This window comes from Dendronephthya gigantea, unplaced genomic scaffold, assembly GCF_004324835.1.
Source record: "Dendronephthya gigantea isolate DGI-Jeju-01 unplaced genomic scaffold, DenGig_1.0 000044F, whole genome shotgun sequence".
Taxonomy (NCBI): Eukaryota; Metazoa; Cnidaria; class Anthozoa; order Malacalcyonacea; family Nephtheidae; genus Dendronephthya; species Dendronephthya gigantea.
In genome coordinates, this window is record NW_021163054.1 from 1,036,188 (window position 1) to 1,059,403 (window position 23,216).

General features: G+C 35.4%; 1 protein-coding gene across 1 annotated transcript; it reads right to left on the reverse strand.

The window, feature by feature from the left end:
* Positions 1-85: 85 nt before the first annotated feature.
* LOC114527357 (Hermansky-Pudlak syndrome 5 protein-like) lies at positions 86-23,193 on the reverse strand. Its single transcript, XM_028548991.1, has 34 exons — positions 22,983-23,193; positions 22,170-22,280; positions 20,324-20,356; positions 18,940-19,001; positions 18,467-18,521; positions 17,842-17,970; positions 17,424-17,474; positions 16,853-16,917; positions 16,696-16,728; positions 16,259-16,349; positions 15,112-15,200; positions 14,620-14,682; positions 13,536-13,627; positions 12,689-12,828; positions 12,073-12,183; positions 11,348-11,710; positions 10,595-10,767; positions 10,177-10,235; positions 9,985-10,035; positions 9,483-9,544; positions 8,827-9,107; positions 7,978-8,531; positions 7,425-7,545; positions 6,650-6,832; positions 5,997-6,116; positions 5,255-5,377; positions 4,691-4,803; positions 4,090-4,558; positions 3,667-3,742; positions 2,434-2,478; positions 2,147-2,204; positions 1,950-1,983; positions 1,113-1,192; positions 86-921 (listed from the first exon to the last, which is right to left on the reverse strand). The coding sequence occupies exons 1-34, from the start codon at positions 23,094-23,096 to the stop codon at positions 803-805; spliced, it is 4,323 nt and encodes a 1,440-aa protein (XP_028404792.1). The 5' UTR covers positions 23,097-23,193; the 3' UTR covers positions 86-802.
* Positions 23,194-23,216: the final 23 nt, after the last annotated feature.

Here is a 23,216-nt window from a genome sequence, read left to right on the forward strand (position 1 = left end):
CCACAAGTGTTTCTATAACTATATAGAAAAGATTTATTTTATAACATAACTCAATAAAAAGATTTTGTACAAATATTATAATTCGATCAATTACAAATTCTCATTACATTACTTCGCTTGTAAAGTTCGGCGGGAAAACTCCCGTGTTTCTGTACAGTTATAGAAATACGCTTTTCGACCAATCAGCACGCGCGTACTACTAGAAATGAAGGTCAAAGATAAGAGAGCGACGATATCAATATATTTGGAAAAAGCATCTATCCATGGCTCACTGGTGTCTGGTTATAAACCCAAAAAAGAAGCGACGATGTGCATAGCATCAAAGCCAAGGTAATTTCAGGAAGTACTAAGAGAAGAAAATGGAAAATTCTTTTTGTACTGCACCAGGTCTTTTTTAGAAAATCGTTAGCGAGGGAATATGAACAACAAACTGGCCCTTCAAGTTCAAAATTGGTCATTCAAGTATCGGATGTAATCTCCGAAGTTTCGTGCACTTTCACAACTTTCGTGCACTTTCACTCATTGGCGTATTCATGCACAGAAATTTTTCTCTTAATTTTCTAACTGTCACCGGTCAAGGTAGTCCGCTTCAGCCGACTTCTCGCAATTGAAAAGAAAAATGAACGAAATATTTCATTCGATCGAAAAATTCAGCTAGTGGAAAACAGCCCTAAAAAAGCTACCTCTGCCTTCTTTGCATTGCATGTTTCGTTGCAAGAGAAAAAGGTAATCCGAAAGGCTGTTCCTCGTTTTTTAAAAGAAAAACAATATCATTTCAACATCAATTAGAAAGCAGAATTAATTAAAAGAAGACCGCAGCAGTAGCACCCGTTTGCGCATCCGCGCAAGGTATCTGAACCTCATTGTGGAAACAAGCCAAGCAATAATTTTCTGAACTGCATTCTTTGTGATACAGGTGACCTAAAAGCAAAAAATCAAAGGCAATAAGTGAAACATACTAAAATTGCAACGTAATATATTGTTTGTAGCTTGAATTCAAATGATCCAACACGGGGATACCAAAGTATACAAAAAAAGGTATCAGCAAAATTTCTATACATAAACTGGACTGCGAGAGTTTGAAGCAACATAGAAATCTTAAATATACGCACCACATGGGAAAATAATGACACCTTCAGTATTACCAGGTAATTTTTCACACAGAGGCAAAGGACATACGACACAGGATGATCTGATGTTAACAGTGAAATAGAAAAGTATAAAAAATATGTACAACATGTTTTATACGACACAAAAGTATCTACCTAATACGATCGAGTTTTGATTGGCTTTTTGTAAAAATAGTGAACAGTGTTTATGATTCGTTCTTTTAGAAATCAATTTCTTTAGTTCATTACGTTTCAATTTTATCATTATCCAATCATCAAGCAAAGCTTGTTCCTATATAGGTGGGTGTATCAACCCGTTTACAAAAGATTAACACTTATAGAGGCTTTTCACATGAGCTCGTTTACACAAGATTTAACGAAGGGTGCATGAGGTAACCAAACAAGTCTTTTTAAAATTCAACGCACAAATTAAAATTTATTTTAATTAGATGCAATCGCAGAGAAGAAGATTTAGAATTTAAAATGGTAAGGCGACAAAGCATGCAGCTCTAAAACCTTCCAGATCACCATGCATGCTCATACATCAAACCTTGTATTCAATAAAATGAAATGAAATAGCAGCTGAAATTGGTCCGTTTCATAGGTCGATATGAATATTGCATGTCTGCCACAAATTCAAGAGACGAAACAACTAAAGTTGAATATTGCAATCAAACCGGGAGTCAGCGTTACAGCGTCTTCGTCTCCACGACGTTTCGATCTTTCTGACGAGATGGAGGTCGAAATGTCAAAAAGTTTTTTTCAGACAATTGTTATATCATATTTGCTAAAACGTTGGACATTTCAAGAGTTTTACTGATTGTTGGATTCAATACTTACTCAGCCAACGGCAAGTTAGTTCCCCAGTTGCAAGCTGAAAAATTAGAAAAAAGAATATAGCTTCCATTTTTTTTCAGCAAATTTAAATCAGCAATCATGCAGGCTGTAGTGAAATTCATTGTGTGCATGGTAGAGGTTTGAAGTTTGAGGAAATTTATGCACTCTAATAAGCATAAACGTGAGACATGGTTCCATACCAGAAGCATCTTCAAATTTGCGGCAATATTTCACTGGTTGCTTTCCACTGAACAATTCCTAGTAAATAAAAATGATTTAGGGATATTTATCACAATTAATATAAATGAAAATTCACATTCAAAATGCGAATCTTTATATTAATAAAATTCTTGTGTACAAAAGGTTTGAACTAAAGACGAAATACATTGCTTAGTTTGTTATTTTATTGCCAAAAATTGCCAAAAGTTTGTGAAAATTCACCGTACGCATTCGATTTTCTCATTCTATAACATTAGTCATAACTTACTTCTTTCGTGTTGTTTAAAACTTCCAACTCTTTCATAAAATGAATCTGCGAACGGAGATGCAATATTGCTTGAGATAATCTGAAGACGTATTTGTGGACGCAATTTGATTGGTCGATGCCCGTGTAGGAACGAGAGAATCATGCACGGATTTTTTAAATGCCTTCGTGTGGGAATTTTATATAAAGCAAATACTGAATGGTTTTCCTTGCACTTGGGATGTTGCTCGAATTTTTACGCTTTCCGAAACTCTCGCAACATCCTGCGTGCAATGATTACTATCCTACACTATGCTACACTATTCTATACTATCCTACACTATCCTACACTATCCTACACTATGCTACACTATTCTATACTATCCTACACTATCCTACACGGAAAACCATTAAGTATTCCTTAATTACAGCTCGGTCGTTGAATATTACCGCTTTCGGCAAGAATTTTTTTTATTTGGAAATATTTACCACGATGCGGTATTATAATCGTGTGCCCAAAGTACTTGGTGTGCTTACAGTATCCTATGCTACGTTATGACGTCACACAAAGACATCAACGTCGAAAGGATCGGGAATGTGTACAAGTTGCAATGCTCATTCTTTTAAATAAATAAAACAAATTATTGTTGTTATCAAACTCAACCTTCGGCTCCAGTTGATACTGGGACAAGCATCAGTCAGGTCATTTTTCATATCATGTTCAACGTCATTCAATAATGTAAAATATTTATCGAATAGACCTTTTTCATAATGACGTCAAACGCGGAAAGTATGCTGTTACACGAAGTTTGATTGGCTCGATAGTTTTGTGGAGCCAATCAAATTTCGTGTAACATCAGACTTTCCGCGTTTGACGTCATTATATGAAAGGTCTATTAGCCATTCCGAAGTTGCAGTAAAGAGCTGGTAATAATATTGACAATGCGTCATGGGGCTGTTTTTGGGACGTACCTTTTGTTTACGTCCCAAAAGTAGTCCCTTAATGCCATGTCGGCCTCACTAGTACAAATCCACTACCACAACTTCGGAATGGCCAATTGGATAGACTGAAATAAAATTTCTGTATCTCGAATTGGTATAGACTGTAATTGTTTCTTCGTTATTTGTTTGGCTGATATATGTTTCGTTGATAATGCTTCTTGCAATTTACACCAACGAGACTGCATTTTTTCTTATTATTTCTAGTATTAAAAATGCTGTTTCCGGTCCGTCTAATCAGCAAGACACAGTACATACCTCTGGAACTAAGGCAGCAGATTTGGAGGACCACACGTGGTCATTAACTTCACGTAAAATGCGATGAGATAATTGGCTATAATAAATGCAGGCATATCTCAGTTATTTGTCGTGCACGACTAGAATAGCGTAATAAAGACCCGAGTGCTGAGGAATGATTCAACTAGGTTGTCATTGTTTACCACATGTTGTTTTGCATTTATGTCCGTTGATAGAGAAAAAAGAAATTTTATAATCTTGAATATCGCCTGTTTTAAACGTCTTGTTCTCATAAGCAAGCAAATGAGAAGCATGACGTACGTTTGAATTTTGAAACAGGCCTTAAAAGTCGAAATTAATATATGAGGCAAATTAACAATGTTTTATATGTCCCAAATCAGATACAGAAGAAAAATATATAACAATAGATATAGCTCGACCAACCTTTGATGATTTTCCAATTGAGAGCTAAGAATGCACTTGTAATAAAACTCTTGCATCATGAAAACGTTTTGAAGTTGCGTATCAGAAATAATTTTTAATGTCTGTTGTGCTCCAAGTTTTTTCAACATAAGAAGCACATAAGACTTCATGTCAATATACAAACTCCGGTGTTCTGCTGACATTAGGGACTTGATACAAGTATGTGGTGTCAAATTGTCCAAATTCCCGCCAGGTGTTTCTTCTAAAAATCCGTCTTCACAATTGTTCATGTGCTCAATTTCGTTATAAAACGGTACATCTTTAGACATGCCTTCGTTGGAATCGTCTCCCAAGAGAAGTTTAGTTTTTTCACTTTCTCCAAGTGCCGATATTTCGTTATTTTCATTCAAATTACTAGAAAGCTTTACTAAAAATCTGGCTAAATATTGTAACCCAAACTTCCATTCCGCTGGTGATTGTGGAAGCCAACCTGTTGAAAACCAAAGTAGAATAGTTATGGAACAATTACAACTCTTATGCTACTGACTGAGAATTCAAGAATTCAAGGACAGGCTAAAAACCAAAACCTTTTAACTATCATTCAGAAATAACATAAACATACCCCAAATCTGAATACTATTCAGCAAAGAAATATCCCCAAGTTGAAGAGACAGTTTTAAGGCGTCTATTCGGAGCCCAAGGATCACGAGGAGTTTTATGCATCCTTGCCAATATCTGAAGAATATGCATTACTATTTAACATTTATTCGTTATCTTGACAGTTTTATGGCGATTTAAATATAGAACAATGTTTTCGCAAAATAAAGTCAAAAAGCGTTTCACAACGTACATAGTTTTTTTAGCTCGAAATAATTTTAGGCCTAATTTTTTTCAATTCTTATGTGCTTTTAATTACAATATTTTCGTCAAAATAATGTAAAACAACTCGCCGCCATTTTGAAAAATCCACTTGGATGATTTTCTATATACGTATATATATGAACGTTTTAGAAACTTTAATAAAAAACGTTTTACAATTACAACTCCGTGTATAATTGCATGAAAAAATTGAATAATTCAAAATCTGCATGGCATAACTATTATATTATAATACACCGAACGGCATGCAGACATATACAACAATCTAACTGTAATATCAAAATAACAAGTGAAAGAATGGGCATACCCGTGGTTATAAGAAATTTTGAGCAATCTTTTTAAAGCTGCGGTGTCGTTTTTCGAATCAAAATTCTTTATGATGTCTATCATCAGTTCTTCATATTGAAACGATGTCTGATGGGAACCAGGTCTATAGATTTTAAAAATATTATATATATAACTTCTCATTTAAATTGTAAAAAAAAGACCGAAGTCCGCTATTTCTCAGTAAAAATCAAGCAAGCGAGGTTATTAAATTACGGCATAAGGAATGCATTTGCACTCACAACAAACAAGAAATGCATGAATTCGTATTAGCAAAGAAATATTGAACTATTTTTACCTAATACTTCTGTGTAGACATCTTAAATGATGACAAAATAAATTACATTTGTCTTTGAGCATCGTTCCCCCCCCGTTTTTGTTAAAAATTTTTCCTTTTCTCATCTCCTATGGATCGCAGGCCCTTAGGTCAGTTTTCCACTAGGCTGATTTTCTTTTCGTTTCTGAGAATTCGACCGTAGAGGAATCCTTTGACCGGTCACAATTGAAAGAAAATCATTTCAAAAGATTGGATTTCATTCGATCGAAAAATTCAGCCTAGTGTAAAAATAGAAAGCCGCCTTTACGGAAAATGCATGTCCACGAGGTAATGGCCGGAAGGTAATAGACGCTGAAAATTCTCGATAACACATTTTCCGAAATTACGAACATACACAAACGTGATCAAGAAATATAAGGATTTGCGCTTGAAAAAGCTTATAGCTTACCTTGGCCAACGACAATGGCATCGCACATCACTGTCACTTAAATCATCCAGTATAAGAGCAGAGTGATAAACAAGTATCATAAATTCTTCTGAACGAACCATTTCATTTAACACATCAAATCTATTTTAGCAATAACAAATATCTTATAAACGATTTTTGTAACACAATTGTGAAATGTGAAGATGGACATAAAATTAAGGCCTAGGTTATACGTCGCGTTTTGGTCGCGTCGAATGCATTTCAAACAATGATAATGAAGCTTAATGAGGTATATCCTCTCATTTCGCTTAATTTCCCAGTTCAACATTATATGCATTTAACCATTTCAAGAAACTGTATGGAGCCACCTTAATACTGTGATATCAGTAATGAAATGGTTGAAACAGCAATGATTACAAGATTTAAAAAATCAATATAATATATATATTATCAGTAATGAAATGGTTGAAACAGCAATGATTACAAGATTTAAAAAATCAATATAATATATATATATATATATATATATATATATATATATATATATATATATATATATATATATATATATATATATTCATGGAAGTTTTCTAATTGATCCAGCAATGAGAGCTTAATTCTCCTGCCAACAGTATGCGTGAAATTAACTATAATTTGCAATTATAAACACTTACTTATTTTCACTTTTCTTTGCATGATTTTGAATAAGATGGGTGACATAAATAAGAAAATCACTGCAATTACTGTACAAGTTAGCTGACGTTGACAAACAAAGAAGAACGATTTCCCACGGATGAAGATATGGATAGATCTCTGCACCCAGCTTTGCCACGTCTCGTGGAACCAAGTAGTACAATCTACGGAAATGAAGAGATGGTAGCTACAAGTTCTTTGAGACTGAAAAGGCTAAAGTACGCAGCACTGAAGAGAATGTACTGATGAGAAAATAAGGAGAAATTTTGTTTTAAACTAATCGACAAATTTGTTTACATTTTTTAGGCAATCAGAATGCCTTAATTCTGCAAAATTATGCATTCTGATTGGGTTACTGAAAATGTAAACAACGCTGCTGATTGGTCTAAAACGAAATTCCTCCTTGTTCAATTATGGTTCATTTGCTAATGTTCATATAAGAAAGATAAGAATTATAACGAAAACGAATGCTTTTTTCTACATCCTTATTGAATTTTCATAAAAAGGTTTTTCAAATTCAAAAGAATTGTACGCGGTTGCGAATTGGGTCAAATAAAACATGATCATCATTCCATTTTCATTCTATTATCATTTGAAGTGTATTGAAAAAATATAGACCATATTTCCGAGCTAAAACTTGTTCAAAACTATAACTTTTTATTGAGGAAAGTATTATCTAGTTACATATTTAGAACTACTCCCTCCACAGGCGTTTTACGATACTACGAGCGAGCAGGAAAACTCACCGCTTCTTACCTAAACACATGTCGTGGTAGTCTTTTTTGATAGTTTTCCGCTTTGTCTTTTATCAGCTGTAACGCGACTTTTGTATCACCGATATCTATGGCATCATCGACAGCATCTCGTTCAGTGAAATCTTAAAAATGCAAATGGAAATTTCTGAACTAAAAGCTATATAGTTAAAAGATATTTAAACGTGATTTATACATGCAATGAATATGCATGCATGCTTCTCTAAATAATGATTTGCCTCTCTAAATTGGGACATATACATGCATGAGTACAGAAACGACACATCACACGTAATCGCAATGAGCAATGGCCTTTATAAATATCTTTATATATGGTGAAAATGCTGCGGACACAAATGAAATTCAGTGGCGATTATAGAAATTCCTGGAACGTTATGAGGTATGATCTCCCGTTAAGTCTCATAAAGCTATAATTCTGTACGAAATATACAGACCAACTTTATAGATTTCACACTCACTAATTGGTCACGCACATGACCGTGCAATAACTGTACATTGTAATAGAAAGTTATATAATTATTTACGGCATATATTACCGTCCAGACAACGCAAAAGATCATTCAGCAAATCCCTGTATTTGAGGCACTCCGATATTACACGTCCTTTCAACGTTTGGAAATCCAAGAGTTGAAAATTGACACAAAGGAATTTTGTCTTCGCACGATCGCGTGCTAAAGCCTCGACCAGAGGCCGTTCATCGTCCGGTGCAACGGTCTCACCAGTGAAAACGACATTGTTTTGTTTCTGTTTGCAATGATCACAAGTTAATAAATCTTCCTTCGTTATTTCTTCGTCGAAGTTACAATCATTCGTACCACTTGATGAAAATATATCCATCTTAAAACACATCATCGTGAGTTCTGCAACAATAGCTGTATCTTTAGGATTCAAGAATCTTGTAAGATCAACTTTGGTAGACGGGGAAAGAACTTTTCCAACATCCGTCACATAATAGTCTCTTGTGTCTTTATTTCTGGGGTAAACTAATTCAACTGCACTGTTCGCTTTCTCCAAGTACGCAATCCAATCGCCTAGGATTGATTTTAGAGCCTTCGGATCGTAAAGTTTTTGAGTTTCACGGATCTTTTTTCTATTAAGAAAATACATATTTTGCATGAACGATAAAATATTGGTCGCATGCAAAGACTGAGATTTAGATATAAGCTTATTCTAGCCGTGTTTATTAAAACCAGCAAATATTTTTAGCTGCTTGCACGGCGAGGCTTGCATTGCAAGTGTAACAGGGCCTTAAGTTCGACATTATACCGGAAGCAAATGAACTTGTTCCTGTGTCATTTCTAATAAAAAACTACTCCAACACACGTGACATGTGGCCAATAACCTATCGCGATTAAGAAGTTAAAAGCAACCCTATAAAATCTAACCTTGTCTCGCGAGAAATTATCACTAACGATTTCACCTCAAGAGGTGACGTAATATTCGTTGACATTCCCTTAGATCCTTTGTTACTAATCGCCGTTGTTTGTTCTTCTTGTCCCAAGTCTTTGTCTTCTGGAGATAACCGCTTCAAAAATTTACGTGCTTTTTGTACCACTTCTTGCTTCGCTGCGACTGAGCGCGAAAGAATATTCGATTCTCTTCCAGGGATGCTATCATTAGAGCTCAAAGATGAGTCGAGAGAACCTTGTTTTATCTTCTCAGTTACCTAAAATACATATATATCGTATATAATGTGTGTCTCCAAAGAGGGTTAATTTCTTTGAAAAGTACCCTAAAGTACGATGCACGCGAGATTAGCGAAAACGTTATTATAGCAAATATTCTCTAATATTCTCTGGGACAGCTATAGCTAACATAAAAATTGTTTAATCTAGCTCTAAGCTCTTTTATTCTTAGGAAAGTTGTTTTTAAAAGGCCCTTCAGAAAATAACACGAATTCAAACTGAACTGTCTTTGTGACGAGAATGCACGAGACGATAATTTATATAGTCAATAATCTTATCTAATTTGACCTGACAAAATAACGAAATAGCTATATAGTATTAAGATCTTGAGTATAGTTTTAAACTAAAAAAATTACCTGGCTGTCAGGTGTTTTTGAAAGATCAGCATTCTTTTCAAAATCATCTTTATACAATTCCTCTGGAAAATATACAACAAATATCTATATGCATTATATAATAATATAATTAGCTATAATATATACATATGTCCGCTTCAGGAAAATTAAATAAACACAATGAGTTTGGATTGGATTAAACACGTTATTGATTTTCGCAAATAAATAAGCAAGGTGATTAAAAAACAAAACATAAATTATATCATTAAGCAGGACAATTAGCCATTTCCCAATCGAGCAGGGTACTGGGTTTAGTCGCGAGCCGCAAGCATCTATGGACTGTTTGGAGGGACAAATGATTTCAGACTTATATTTCCTGTCCCTCCAAACAGTCCATAGATGCTTTGCGGTTCGCGACTAGACCCAGTACCCGGCTCGATTGGGAAATGGCCAATTAAGCCGCGCGCGTTAACGACTTTACAGTAAGCCCGATAGTAAAATACACGAATGCAGCTACACTTACTTGACTTCTCCATTTTGATCAAATCTGTGGGTTGCAATGGACTCACAATATCTGTGACGAATATAGATGAAAATAGAAAAATCTTTAAAAAAGACGTTTTAGGATTAGATTCGAGTGGAGGACAATAGTTAAAATACCAGAGGCAGGCTGTAAAAATGCAGACGTTCATGGTGGTATTCTAACATTACTCACCAACAGTATGAATTTTCATTTTCTTTTTTCTCAGTTCTTTATACACCACTGGAGCTTTTCTATGACAAAATGACAAAACTGTATGTATGTGTTTTAAAATTTTAGTCTAAATATATATAGAATTTAATGTAAATACTTGGTATTTCCTGATAAAGCAGAGCGTATATAATCAGCGTAGTTTGTATGACAACAAATCAATATAAAACAATACGGCTTGGCCAAATATGCTGTGAGATTTGTAAGTGTAACTTGTGTCTTCATGCAACTAATTTTTCAATGATTGTTTACAAATTAGGCTAAATATTTAGCTATATGTTTTCCCGAAAGCGCAGTGAAGAGGGAAGGATTTTAAACATGTTAGTGCAATCGACAGTGTTTCATCATAATTCGTGAAGATGAGAAATAATTATTTTCAAACCTTTCTTCCGTATCCGACTCAACGTCATCCATCGAGCCAACATTCTCATTCCTGGCATGAGATGGTGAAGATGCAGCTTCATCATTGGACGTATCTTCAGGAAACCCTTCACTATCTGATGGCGATCTTGTATTATACCTTGCATTCTTCACGTCCCAAGAAGGACTGAAAGGCTAAAAGTAATATACGAAATAGCAGTAAGAAACAACCGCGCAAGCCACACTCTTAATATACCTCCTCTGGTTTAGGCAGGTCGTGCAGTTGACGTGGTTAAATTAACGTTCCTTCACATGAGACAAGGATAACTTTCATTGCCATACCCTTTGAAATCTAGTTTTTAATTCATTTTCTATTCATAGCACAAAAAAGATTAGCCGGGTTCAGATTCGACTTCGATTACTACTTTAACGCTACCATTGAGGGGACACGAACCAATCAAATTCGATAACTATAGCATGTTAGCCAATCCACGTGCTGTGAGGGAACAACAACCAATCAAATGCGATAACTCTATCAGATTAACCAATCAAGAGTGCTTTGAGGGAACATGGACGATAGCTGGGAACATCAACCAATCAAATGCAAGACTGCTATTAGATTAACCAATCACTAGCGTAATAGATCAGCGAGAGGTAGCGTTATAGTGGAAGTCAAATATGAATCTCGCTATTAAACCATTCTGGTCTACTCTGTGGAATATAACAAGCTCAATGTCCGTTAAATAAAATAAAATGATCAATTATAATTAAAAACCTTGACATTTCCGCCAGCACCAAAGGCGAATGCATTCGTCAGATTCATATGACCGGCAGCGTGTGCACCAGCTAACAACACCGTGTCCAGTGAGAACTCCTTCAGCTGATCTTTGAAAGCATTTTTTAGCTTTACTGTTAATTTTTCTTTCTTGTCAGTTTTGTTAGTGTCTCCCATACCCGCGTCCAAAGAACTGTCCATTACACTGTCGCTGTCGGCATTGCTCGTGAAGTCACTTGCAATGCTGTGAGATTCGGAATCGTCGAATGATGCAGCTCCGAGGATTTCACTAACTTCGCCTGCTGAATCAACTGGAAGACGTTCCAAATTTTGTTCGAGTTCTGTTAGCTCACCAACAATTTCCTGAGTAGAACAAAGTTTCAATTAGTTTGAATAGAAAAAATGTGTTTTCACAATTTAAATCGAAGCAAAGAAAGTCTACGTGTCGCCTAGTTTCTGGATATACTTTTTGGTCAAGAATGTTTAAAAAGCTAATTTATATCTATTTTATAGTTTGGTTTATTGCATGGTCATGGGTAAATTCATGTATTGTCGAAATCTGCAGCGCAATACCTGGGTATAGTTGGGAGATGAAACAAAATTTGTGAATCAGAGAGAAGTTTTCATAATTGATGTACATGCATGGTGTATAAAAAAAACGCAACGTTAATAATTCCCAGGGAAGTTTTGAACAGAGTTTTCTGAACTGAGTTATTCATAAATACCTCATGTTGCAGGTCATCGTTAAGCATTTCTCTCGCTCGTCGTACAACAAACTCTGGCACCTGGTCTCTCGCAGCAACAGGAATGATTTGTGACTTGCAGGATATAAGAACCTAGGGTAGTATATGAAAAGTTCCCTTTTTCATGAAAAGGAGTTTATCGCCTGTATTCTAAAGATCTCAATCACATCAATGACGGTATTTTGAATAAGAGCTTGATTCACTTCGAATCTTTCCATTGATTAAGCAAGCACCTTCGCATTGCTGACAAACAATAACGGAATGTCACATTCAATGCACGAGTATGGATGTGAGCGAGCTTTTTGAATCCAGGCCTAAGTTGCTGTAAACCAATTTAACCTCGATGGTGCCATTGTTATTGATCTCATTGTTATACAATATTGGAGCCAAAAAATTGTCCATCTTGCGGAATTCTAAGTAACATGACTTAAGCGACTTCATGCATTAGTCTAACCGTTTTAACGATTTGGGAACGAAAACATAAAATACACAGGCATTGCTACCGTCAAAGCTATAAGCATGCATTGTATGACAATTTAAAATACCACCCCTTGGATGTGCGTGCATAAAACCATAACATTTCAACAAGTATATATACCTTGGAGCACTGTAACCATTCCCCCATAACAAATAACTTGGCTGCACATTCCTTGGGAGGGATGAGTGAGAAACGAGTCAGAGAACCACCAGTTTGAAACACAAACATATCTTGACGATTACACCATATATCTTCAATATCTGTTTCGTGAATAGAATATTTATAGTTTGAAAATATTTCATGAGGCAAACACTGGGCAAACACTAGATATTTAGTAGCTCACCATTAATGGTCATTGCACATGGTGGAAAGCAATTTGTTATAAAATCAAACGCGTGATAGTTTCATGATTTCAAAAGTTGGATACGAAAATTTGATAACAAGTTTGATTTTATACCGAGATTGCACGACACAAGGTGCGATTGCCCCTCTATAATATTCATTTTGAAATCCTTTATCGTTCCAGATGGTTGCAGTTATGAGCTCTGAGACAAAAGCAAAATGTCGATTCGCGCGGAAAAATATCGCTGGTGGAAAACCGGCTTTATATAAGTTTATGAACTAGAAGCGTATTGTGCGAAAACAAAACAAATCAATTTTAATTAAATGAAGTATTTTTCCGTTTGACTCTCGTTTCAAAGCTTTTGGGAATCTTACAATGTTTCGGAGCAAATTGCTTTTATTTAGCTTTTAACATTCTTGCCTAGGAGCCGAATTAGAACAATTAAAATTGGCGCAAAAAAAAAAGTTTAACAATTAGCCAGAAATGTAAAACTTCTACGATCAATCTCACAAACACTGTCGCTATACCTATATCGTACTCTGAGATTTTTCGTTCATTAACGTATAGAACATGCATCTATGGTATTTCACAGGAAAATAACAGGCTCTCATAAAACAGACATACTTTCTACTTGACTATTCCAAAGAATCAACTTTCCAAGAATCGGGTCAATGATGATGATGGTCTCGTTTGTCCATGTCATCAGATACGCATCTCTACATGAAGAAAAAAAAGAAACACATTAAGTAACAACCTAAATACGGTATACTACAATATGCTAGTCGGAGCTCTTGGATTTCTTTTCGTCTGATATGTAAATAAAGTCCAAGTCATAGCCCGAAGTCCTGGCTACCAAACGACATGTACAAAATACCGAGGGACTATAATGGATAATAAACTAACTTATGATCTAGGTAACAGGAAGGAAATAAATCACCACAGCTAAAAAGAGCATATCGAAATTAGCATAATTGCCAAGTTTGGCCGCAAAATGTCTTACGGAATGAACTTAAGTATTACGGAAAATATAGCTATGTAAAGTGGCCAATTTTGTATACTTTTTACTACGGCCGGAAGCGTTTTAGTATACTAATTTAGCTACACACTTCCAGCCATATTAAAAAAGTATACAAAATTGCTAACTTCGCATGGCTATATTTTCCGTAATTTACATATTTTGCAGCCAAACTTGGTAATTTTACTAAATTTAGTATGCACTTTTTCTTCTAATTGCCTAAATCAAAAGTTGCCGGACTATTACTCTGTATGCTTGATACCACACTCTATAGGCGTAGGGTATGGGGCTGGAGGACAGGGGGGGGGGGCGCCGTAAAATTTTATCAACTTCTATTAACTTTTGTCGAAATCAGTGATACGTCGAAATATTCTTTTCTGAAATAATTCCTATGGCCTGCATGGTTTCCATTTAGTCATAATTGTCGTGAACAAAACATTTTCACCGACGAGAAATAGTTTGGATGTTAATTTTGTATTCTGTATTCTTTATTTCTGTATTCAAAACGGCCATTGTTGACTGCACGCACATAGAAATATTCTATCACATCAGCCACCTTGACATGTTCACGACACTCACGACTAAAGCCTTTGTTTAAGTTTATATGCATTCGATTTGGCAAGTAAAAAGTTCGACCTCTTAGAGGGAGCTAAGATTTTACTTGCGTGAACAACATCAAATTAGGCATAATACCGTATGACAAGAAGTTTTCGAAATTTGGGTGTATCACAATTGTTGACCAAGCTTTTTTCTTTCCTAAAATAAGAAATATTATCGAAAACATTACTATTAACCTTACTTATTTCAGATAACCAGATATTGCCCACGACATTTAAGACAGCTTAAGGCATATATGAGAGTGTGCTGACAGTTATTACTTGACATGGAAACAATGTAATGCAGAATAGCGATAACGTGGCTATCACGTTTAGACTGCAAAGAAATGAACACTTACAGTGACACCAACTTACCGAGTATAACTTATAAATAGTGCTATCTACTATCATTCTACTGAACAAAGTCGGTTGTGGTGGGGTAAAACTTTGTCGTACAATAATTCATCTGTTAATACAAATATGAACCTGCGGTATTTTGGTACTTTCACATTACATATTCAAATCTGTAAAGACTTGTATGGACTTAAAAAATAGCTGAATAAAGCTTATCAATTAAGCAATATCATACCCAGACAAATGTCCTATGAACGGTGTACTGGGCACTGCTAAGAATTTCTTGTATTGCTGGGTGGACAATACCTGACCAGAACTATCGACCTGAAACATAAGAAATTCAGTTTCTTTATCACATTATATGTTCCAAAATGTTATGCAAATCGGTTATTTTGTACTTATATGACATATTTTCCTTTCGACAGTACTGCGACGTATCCTTTACAAGGAATTTAAAATTTTTCTTCTTGGGAAAATGGTATCGTTATTTTTTAAAAGATTCACAGCTACTGATTGGCTAATGGCTATGAAAGAAACAGTCACTCTAACAGGTGACGTCAATGCTTGGAAAACGACCTTTTAAGACGCTACACGTCATCCAGCTGATCCGAGAAAGAAGAATTATCCAATTAGAAGCCAGAACCTCGACAAAACGTGAGTCATCGTGTCCTTCTTTTCGTGTAACGTTTATACTTCAAACTTTTACGTAATTCTTTCGTTTTTGCACAAAGTTTTCAATTTTCACACCTTTTAAACTTTTGGAAAAAAAATCCGGCGAATCCCTCCTAGCACATGATAACTCAATTTTTTTGTGACATACCATGACGTCATTATGTCAGATGAGCTGGATAACATGTGATAAATAGCCTTGTTATATAGGTGCTGTGTATTTTAAATGTTATTGGTTCATTCGTAGTCACATGAATTTAAATAAATGCAATGTTTCCCGCCAGGGAAACAAGTGAAAAATTGTTGCCCGCATATTGTCATAACAAAGTGTTTTTTGTAATGAAATTGTTGTGTAACATGTATGTTTTCGTTCCTATATAACAAAGCACTTAATGTACACTACCTCGGGAAATAGTGAGTTTTGTTTTCCCTCGAGTCTCAATGTTTCCCTCGACCTCGTCTCGGGAAACATTCAGACTCTTGGGAAAACAAAACTCACTATTTCCCTCGGGAGCATACATTAAGTGTATAATATCCCACGTTATGACGTCACACTAATCAAAGTCCCAGTAGATGTTAAATATTTGCCTTTATTACTGACCATGACCGCGCGTCTTAACTCACACTAACGGGGACGAGGCAGGTTCATCGATAAATTTAAAGATGCAAACTGGACACTGGTAATTGTACGAACGTCTCTTTTATCAACAAACCTCCCACAGTCTTGCGCCTGGTCTAGCACAATATGCAACAGCTTGGTCTCCACTCGAGCGAAAATGAAAGCATGCTCCAAACGGGCCATCGCTAAACAATTAATAAAAAGAATATTTAAAAACTCAATCATGTTTGATATTCTCTTATAGTCAACATGTATCTTTTATTACCAACATTTGTTTTCCTATTGGAATTATATGTGAATTAGTATTCATAACTTTTGTTACACATGCCCTAATATAAATTAAGCTTAATTTAATTATTTCACAACCGCTCGTATTTTAACTAGTCCATAGAAACGGCTAGAAGATTTGACAAGTCCAGTCTATCTAATGTATAAATAATCCTGTTGCAGATATATGTTTCATCAATACTCTTAAACGTAGCCAGCAACTACACCATAACGGCGAAAATGTTACGAAATGTTTGGACGTACCGTGCCTTTGTACCAATTTGTACAAGGTTTTCACTAGAGAAGAAAAAGGGGGTCACGTGTCAAACAATATTTAGCACGTGGGTCAGTGTTCGGAGGAAAGAGAAGACCTTTTGGTATTCAGTTCATGCATTTATAATTAATATGAGAATAAACGTACTTGCTTTGATAATAATAAACACATCTTTTGGTATTCGAGACCAGCAATTTCTCGTCTGCAAAATCCTGTAAAACGTAATAATACATCAAGTAGGAAAGCATAGCTAATTTAAGGTTTCATAAAAAATTAAAGCGCTTAGATCTATATGTGCTATAAGCGCTATATAAGTTTGTAATAATAATATAAGCTTGTAATAATAATATAAGCTTGTAATGGCCCCTCATGGGGATATTAACCAACCAATTTCGTTACCAGAGCTGGCGACCCCTCGACTGAAGAATCGCGGGCTTTAGTTACGAGATTTCTAACCAACATGGTTGCTAAACTAGTACTTAGGCTTCCAATACGCTTCGGCGGCAAAATCCCAGGTTGAACTGGGTTGAACATTACTTGCACAGTTGCCAAAACATATGCTCATTGCATAAATGACGCATTTGTAATGTTTCAAATATTATTGTTGTGTTTATGATACATTCTTTTCGTAAAGTCCATGAGAAAACCCCTGAAATTATATAGATTTAATTTCGTCTGAGGCAGCAAACGGTTTTGTGACTTCCAGCTTTATACTTACCAATTGCACAATTGCTGGTCCTTCCTTAATAATAGTATGAACACGACGAATCTATAACCAGAGAGATGTATAAGAGACGTTGCAAGTCAGGTAAACCAAATTGAAAAATCGTCCTGTAACACCCAGCTGATCTGAGTCAACCAATCAGAAGCCATATCCTCGACAGAACTGAATTATCATTTCCTTCATTTCCATAGTGACTGGAAAATGTTGAGTAATTCTATTATTTTTATGCGAAACACTTTTTTACTCAATTTTAAATTGAAATTAAAAATTTTCGCCCTTTATACTAATACGTAGTTAGAGGAACGTGGACAAATAACTCCAGGCGCGTGATAACTCAGTTTTGTTGTGGCGCCTCGTGACGTCATAATCTCAGATAAGTTGGGTCTAATCCTTGCTCGCCCATATAACTAACCTTTCCGGTACCGTGTTCAAGGCCAGAAACACATCCTTTGCTATCACCAATAAATAGTTTGGTAGAGGACAAATCCCAACATAAACTAGTAACCGTAGAACCTTTGTGTTCATCAGTTTTCCTGATTAGCTAAAGTAAAACACAATTGGCAATTCATTAAAGACATTACATTCTTCGCAAGTAAATAAATTGAAAATTGAAGTAAATGTTTAAGCTTAGGCCCGTTTCAGTAGGCACAGAGTACAGATTGTGCTCAGCAACGTTTTTCTTATAACTACTGTATCTATCTTCTTCGCCCGTTGCATTCGGCATACTTTCAACCAAGTGTTTGGTTTCTACGAACTGTAGGCATTATACTGTATTATCTGCATAATTTTGTCAGCATTATAAAGATAGAGGACAAGTGAGCAAACAACTGGCGATGTTTTAGATCAAATCATCTTAAAACTTTAAATAAAGGAAAATCAAGTAGCGTAGTCATGTTCACTGACCGTAAAAACAATCAATTTGACAAAAAACGAATAAAAAAAATGGCGATGCCACCGAACAAATAGGATCATCTACATAGACATACCTTATTTGTTCCATCTTTCTCCTAAAAATCTAAGAAATTTATAACTTTTACCTGAGAAGCTTCCCTTTTATCAAAGTTCAATTCCCAAACTGCAACGTGACCAGAACTATTTAAATTCAATAAAGACTTTTCTTCATTAAGGTCGTGTCACACAGTGCAATTTTTCTTGCAACTTGCAATGCAATTCTACTTTTAAGAGATGTAAACTAGTGAAGAATCTTCAAAATGTAAGTGTCAAGTGTTCATGGAGTGTAATAACATCTCTCAAAAGTGGAAATTTATTGCGAGTTGCATGAAAAATTGCACTGTGCAACGCTGAATAGCCCTTTAGTTCATCTTATACGAAAAATATGATATTACAACCATATAGATTTCTTAGCAATAGTGATTATGTAGGTTTGTGCACATTGACATTTAGGGGGGTGCGAGGGTCTTACTCCTGTTTTGACTTCTATCAAATTTTGGTGAATTTCGGTACTATAATAAATAAGCCTTGCAAATATTGTGCTGAAATAAAATAATACCTTAATGCTGCCGCCAAAAACTTCTCCTGGGCAGAAAACAGAACATTCGTCACACCAACATCCTTAAAAAATACACAAAGTTTGGGCAAATGAAAAAAAAAACAAATTTTAAGCCCTATATTAACATTACGTACAATTTTAGGTTAGGTGCGGATGAAAGTCCGAAAGAAAGTCCAAAGACCATCTATTTGGGTAGTCCAAATTCAATAATTCTCAATTTTATCCGTATCAAAATTAAAGTTGAACATACTGCTAGAGTGGTAGTGTAAACGGATAAAATTGGTAAGGTTGAAATTAATGACTAGATAAATATTTCGCAGTTTAAAATTTCATGAGCCATTTTTTTGGTACCGCACCAAAAATTGTGCGCAGTGTAAATGGGAAATTTCACCCGGAAAAAAATTTAAACACTCTCTCGGTACACTCTTACGGTTTTCATATTTTTTGTTCAAGGAAGTGTTCAAAATTCAAGGAGATGCGAGGTACTCTCCCCCGAACATTTGTTGATTTTGAAACTCGTTCATATGTATATTTTGGACTTTCAGGAAAAAGTCGACCAGAGGCTGCATGTTGTATTATAAAACTCTTTAACTACCACATCTTGCATAGTTAAATCCTAGTTAACTCAGAAATACACAACTCTGATTGGCTAATTCTGTTCTTAACTACAGTTAAAAGTAAACTAGTCTTTTATACAACTGGCCTCTGCAAGCTTGAGTATAACTTTTTATACTTTTGCTTCTACTATACAACAAGTTCAAATTTGTAAAGAAGAAACAACATAATTTTGATCTACCGTTAATATTATATCCTCAGATTATTATTTCTTAGAATCCTAGCCACCATCAGAGCATTGTTGTTTTTTTGAAATTTGGCGATTATTTTTGACGATTTGTTTTCTATGGGGGCGTGCAAATTTTTCCAGTTGGGGTGGAAATTCTTCTAGGGGGTGAAAACCCTTTTATGCTGTCTATAAAAATATACGAGACCCTTTATTTCCCCATAGATAGATAAGATAGTTTATTTTTTTTTCTTGCGGTCCGAATTCAGTTTCCTGCAATCTGAGACCTCGGGAAGTATTTCCCTAAACGGACATCCAATCTGGTCATGCAGTAAATAACACATGCATATATACGGTACCCGTATTGACCGGGCTGCCTATGCTTTCCTAAGTTAAATTATGGTCTCTTAAAACCTATGCTGATAAACTAACAAATGAATATCGTAATATAAGGAAAACATGAACAATATAGACAGGTACAATTTACATATACGTTCAATACAATCTACATAAATTTGCTTAATGCAAAGTGAAACATATATGATAAAAATTAAGAAAAAAGATTATTGCTGGGCATAATAAGTGTTTCTACTTCTAGCTTACCAGTATTCGGCTGGAGTCAGGTAGTGGAAATACCTAGAAGTTAAGAGAAAAACATTACACATAACTTTTTTATTTTGACTGAATTCAGGTCAATGCTACGCAGCAAAATCGCTTCAAAATAAATTTCTCATAATGACCTCAAACGCAAAAGGCACGTTTGATTAGCTGGTTTGTTTAACGAAGCGAACTGTGTGACATTATTGTGTGACATTTGTGTCTATAAACCTTAATTCAGTGTTGCCAAGTTCGGGATTTTATCCCGAGATCTCGGGATTTTTTGAAGCAGTTGGGATTTTTTTGGGATTTATTTCTCAAATAGTAATCTCGGGATTTTTTTAGGGATTTTTGGGAAAGGGAAGTTTGGAATTTGGGAAAAGATGTTTTCGTTAAATTGACAAATAAACATTTTAAAAATCCAAGGTTCGTCCCCTTGTACTTAAAATACTTACTCAAAGTCACTCAATAAAGACTATTTGTACAATCGTTTAAGCAGAGAAGTACGGCCGCTTTATAAATGCACACTGAGCGGACTGGGTACTAGGGTGCGCCAAGGCTGAGGACTGGGGTCGAAACTAGAATCTCGGGATATTAGGGGGAATCTCGGGATATTTCAGGCGCTTACTTGGGATTTTTACAAAATTACAGTTGGCAACACTGCCTTAATTTAACTAGGCGCGGGCAAGATTGTTTCGACGATGGGGCCGACATGCAGCAATTGTTATTTTGTTTATTCGGTATAGCTACTTCGCCACAAAGGCACAATGCATATTTATGGCATGCTTAATTTTAGGAATTGTTTCTACTTGTTCAGGTATGAGCATGCATTAAAATAAGGATTTTTTACACGGACACACTTCAGAGATAATGATTGTTGGAGATTTGAGCATTGTTGACTGTTGTTACGCCGGGTTTCATTTATTCGCAAGGGCTAGCTGTTTCTCAATCAAGGACGCACGTCCAAAAAATATGTACGTTTCAGGACTGATGTTTGAGATTTGATCTCTCTAGATCCTTGAAATTTGGTGGCCGTTACTGAATTCACTTTTAGGTTTCTCTTACGCCAATTATGTAATACCTAATGGAAAACAGGCTTAAAAACCACTTAATATGTGATGAGAAACTTCATGCAAAATAATATATACGTAGCTACGAGAGATGCAGTCGTTTTCTAAGCTATTCACATAAAGGAAAAAGAAAGTGGTTCTAGTTGCTCTAATGACTGCAAAAATACAATACTGGAGAGTCACCTGATACATCCTATGTTATTGTTGATGGCTTGATGCACCCCAAATTCATGGAAATCAGACTCAAAATTTAAAAGAAATCCAACACACACAACATCTGTCTAAGTTGCTGGTAATTAACACTCTCCAGTTTTGTTTTTTTCTTCACCCCCAATCAAATTGAAATTATGGACATTCATGTATTATGAATGAGGCCTAGCTTTAATATAAATTTGAATTTAAATATAATAATAGAAATTTGCATGGGCTAATTGCAAATTGGTAAATTCTATAGAAATCTAAACAGGAAGTAACCTAATACCAAACAAAGAAATAACTGCCAGTTTAATTTACCCAGTCAGTTGAGAACCTGGATAACTGCTTAAAAACAACTCTAAGGTTTCATTGCTAACAAAACCATATATATAGACTAGCTGTCTTAATTCTATATGGGCTATTAATTGTTTAATCTATTTGAATGCAGTTCTAAAGTTGTTTGCAATCATCAGGGAGCATTTAATTGCCACATCATTTATCTGACAATGAACCATGCTTTAATTTTGCCACCAAGCAACTCATGCCATGCTGGATATTTATACAATATAACAAGGTATATTGCTTACTTTTGCATTTAGGAATCTGTAATGTCTTAGGGATGATCTTCGAAATATATGAATACCTCCAGCATTTGTCCCAAGTGCAATATAGTTGATTGATACATTAAAGCTAATATACTGAAATAGAAAAAGAATTAACACAAGTAAATTTAACAAACAAAAGTTAAGGAACAATTTTTCAACAGTAGCATTCAGAAAATTGTTGGATAAAGTTTTAAACTATATATATTCTTTCCGCAATCCTCATCCGACAAATTTATTTTTTCCTGCCTTGAGTAATGGAAGGAAACATGGAATGCATTAATATATCAACATTCTCATACATTATAACCAGCATGCACTGTTGGACACCAACAGGAGGATGCCATGCAGTAATAGTGTCATATATGCCAATAATATTTATCTATATATGGCAATTCTTAGCAATAACTAAGCAGGATAAACTTGTTGTACTTGGGCATCATTTGTCTTGGGCACATTGAACTCCAAGCTTAAAAAATTTCTTTTAGTCCAAAGGACCTCTCTTGTAACCAGTACCCCTGCTGACGAAGGTCTGGCGTCTGGGATGGGGCCCTATTGCCCCTATATCAACTACCGCTGCTTTCAATACTCAGAAAAGTTGAAAGGGGAAAAATTGTATTTAACCATTCAGGGTTGACATGATGAGTTTTACGAGGCCTTCTTATGTAGTTACCTGACAATAATGACAAATCCCGACATATAGATAAACCCTGAACTGCTCTCGTACGTGACTTGCATAAATTGTAAATTTTAATATAGATCAATAGGAAAATTCCTACAATACTTTGTCTAACTCACCTTAACCCTGCTTGAACCTTTCAAAGGCAGCTGAAGTCCGTCGATATCTTTGTGTTTGAATAAATAGAATAGAGGTTCCTTTGGATTACAGTCTTCCAGAGGCACAGATTCCATATTTCTCGTGCATTCTTTGCATTCGACTATCCCTTTAAAAAGGCTCCATTGGTTGTGTCGAACACTCGAACTTCGTGTTGTTGAAATTGGATTGCAGGTCGCTCAAGGTCGGTCATTCCC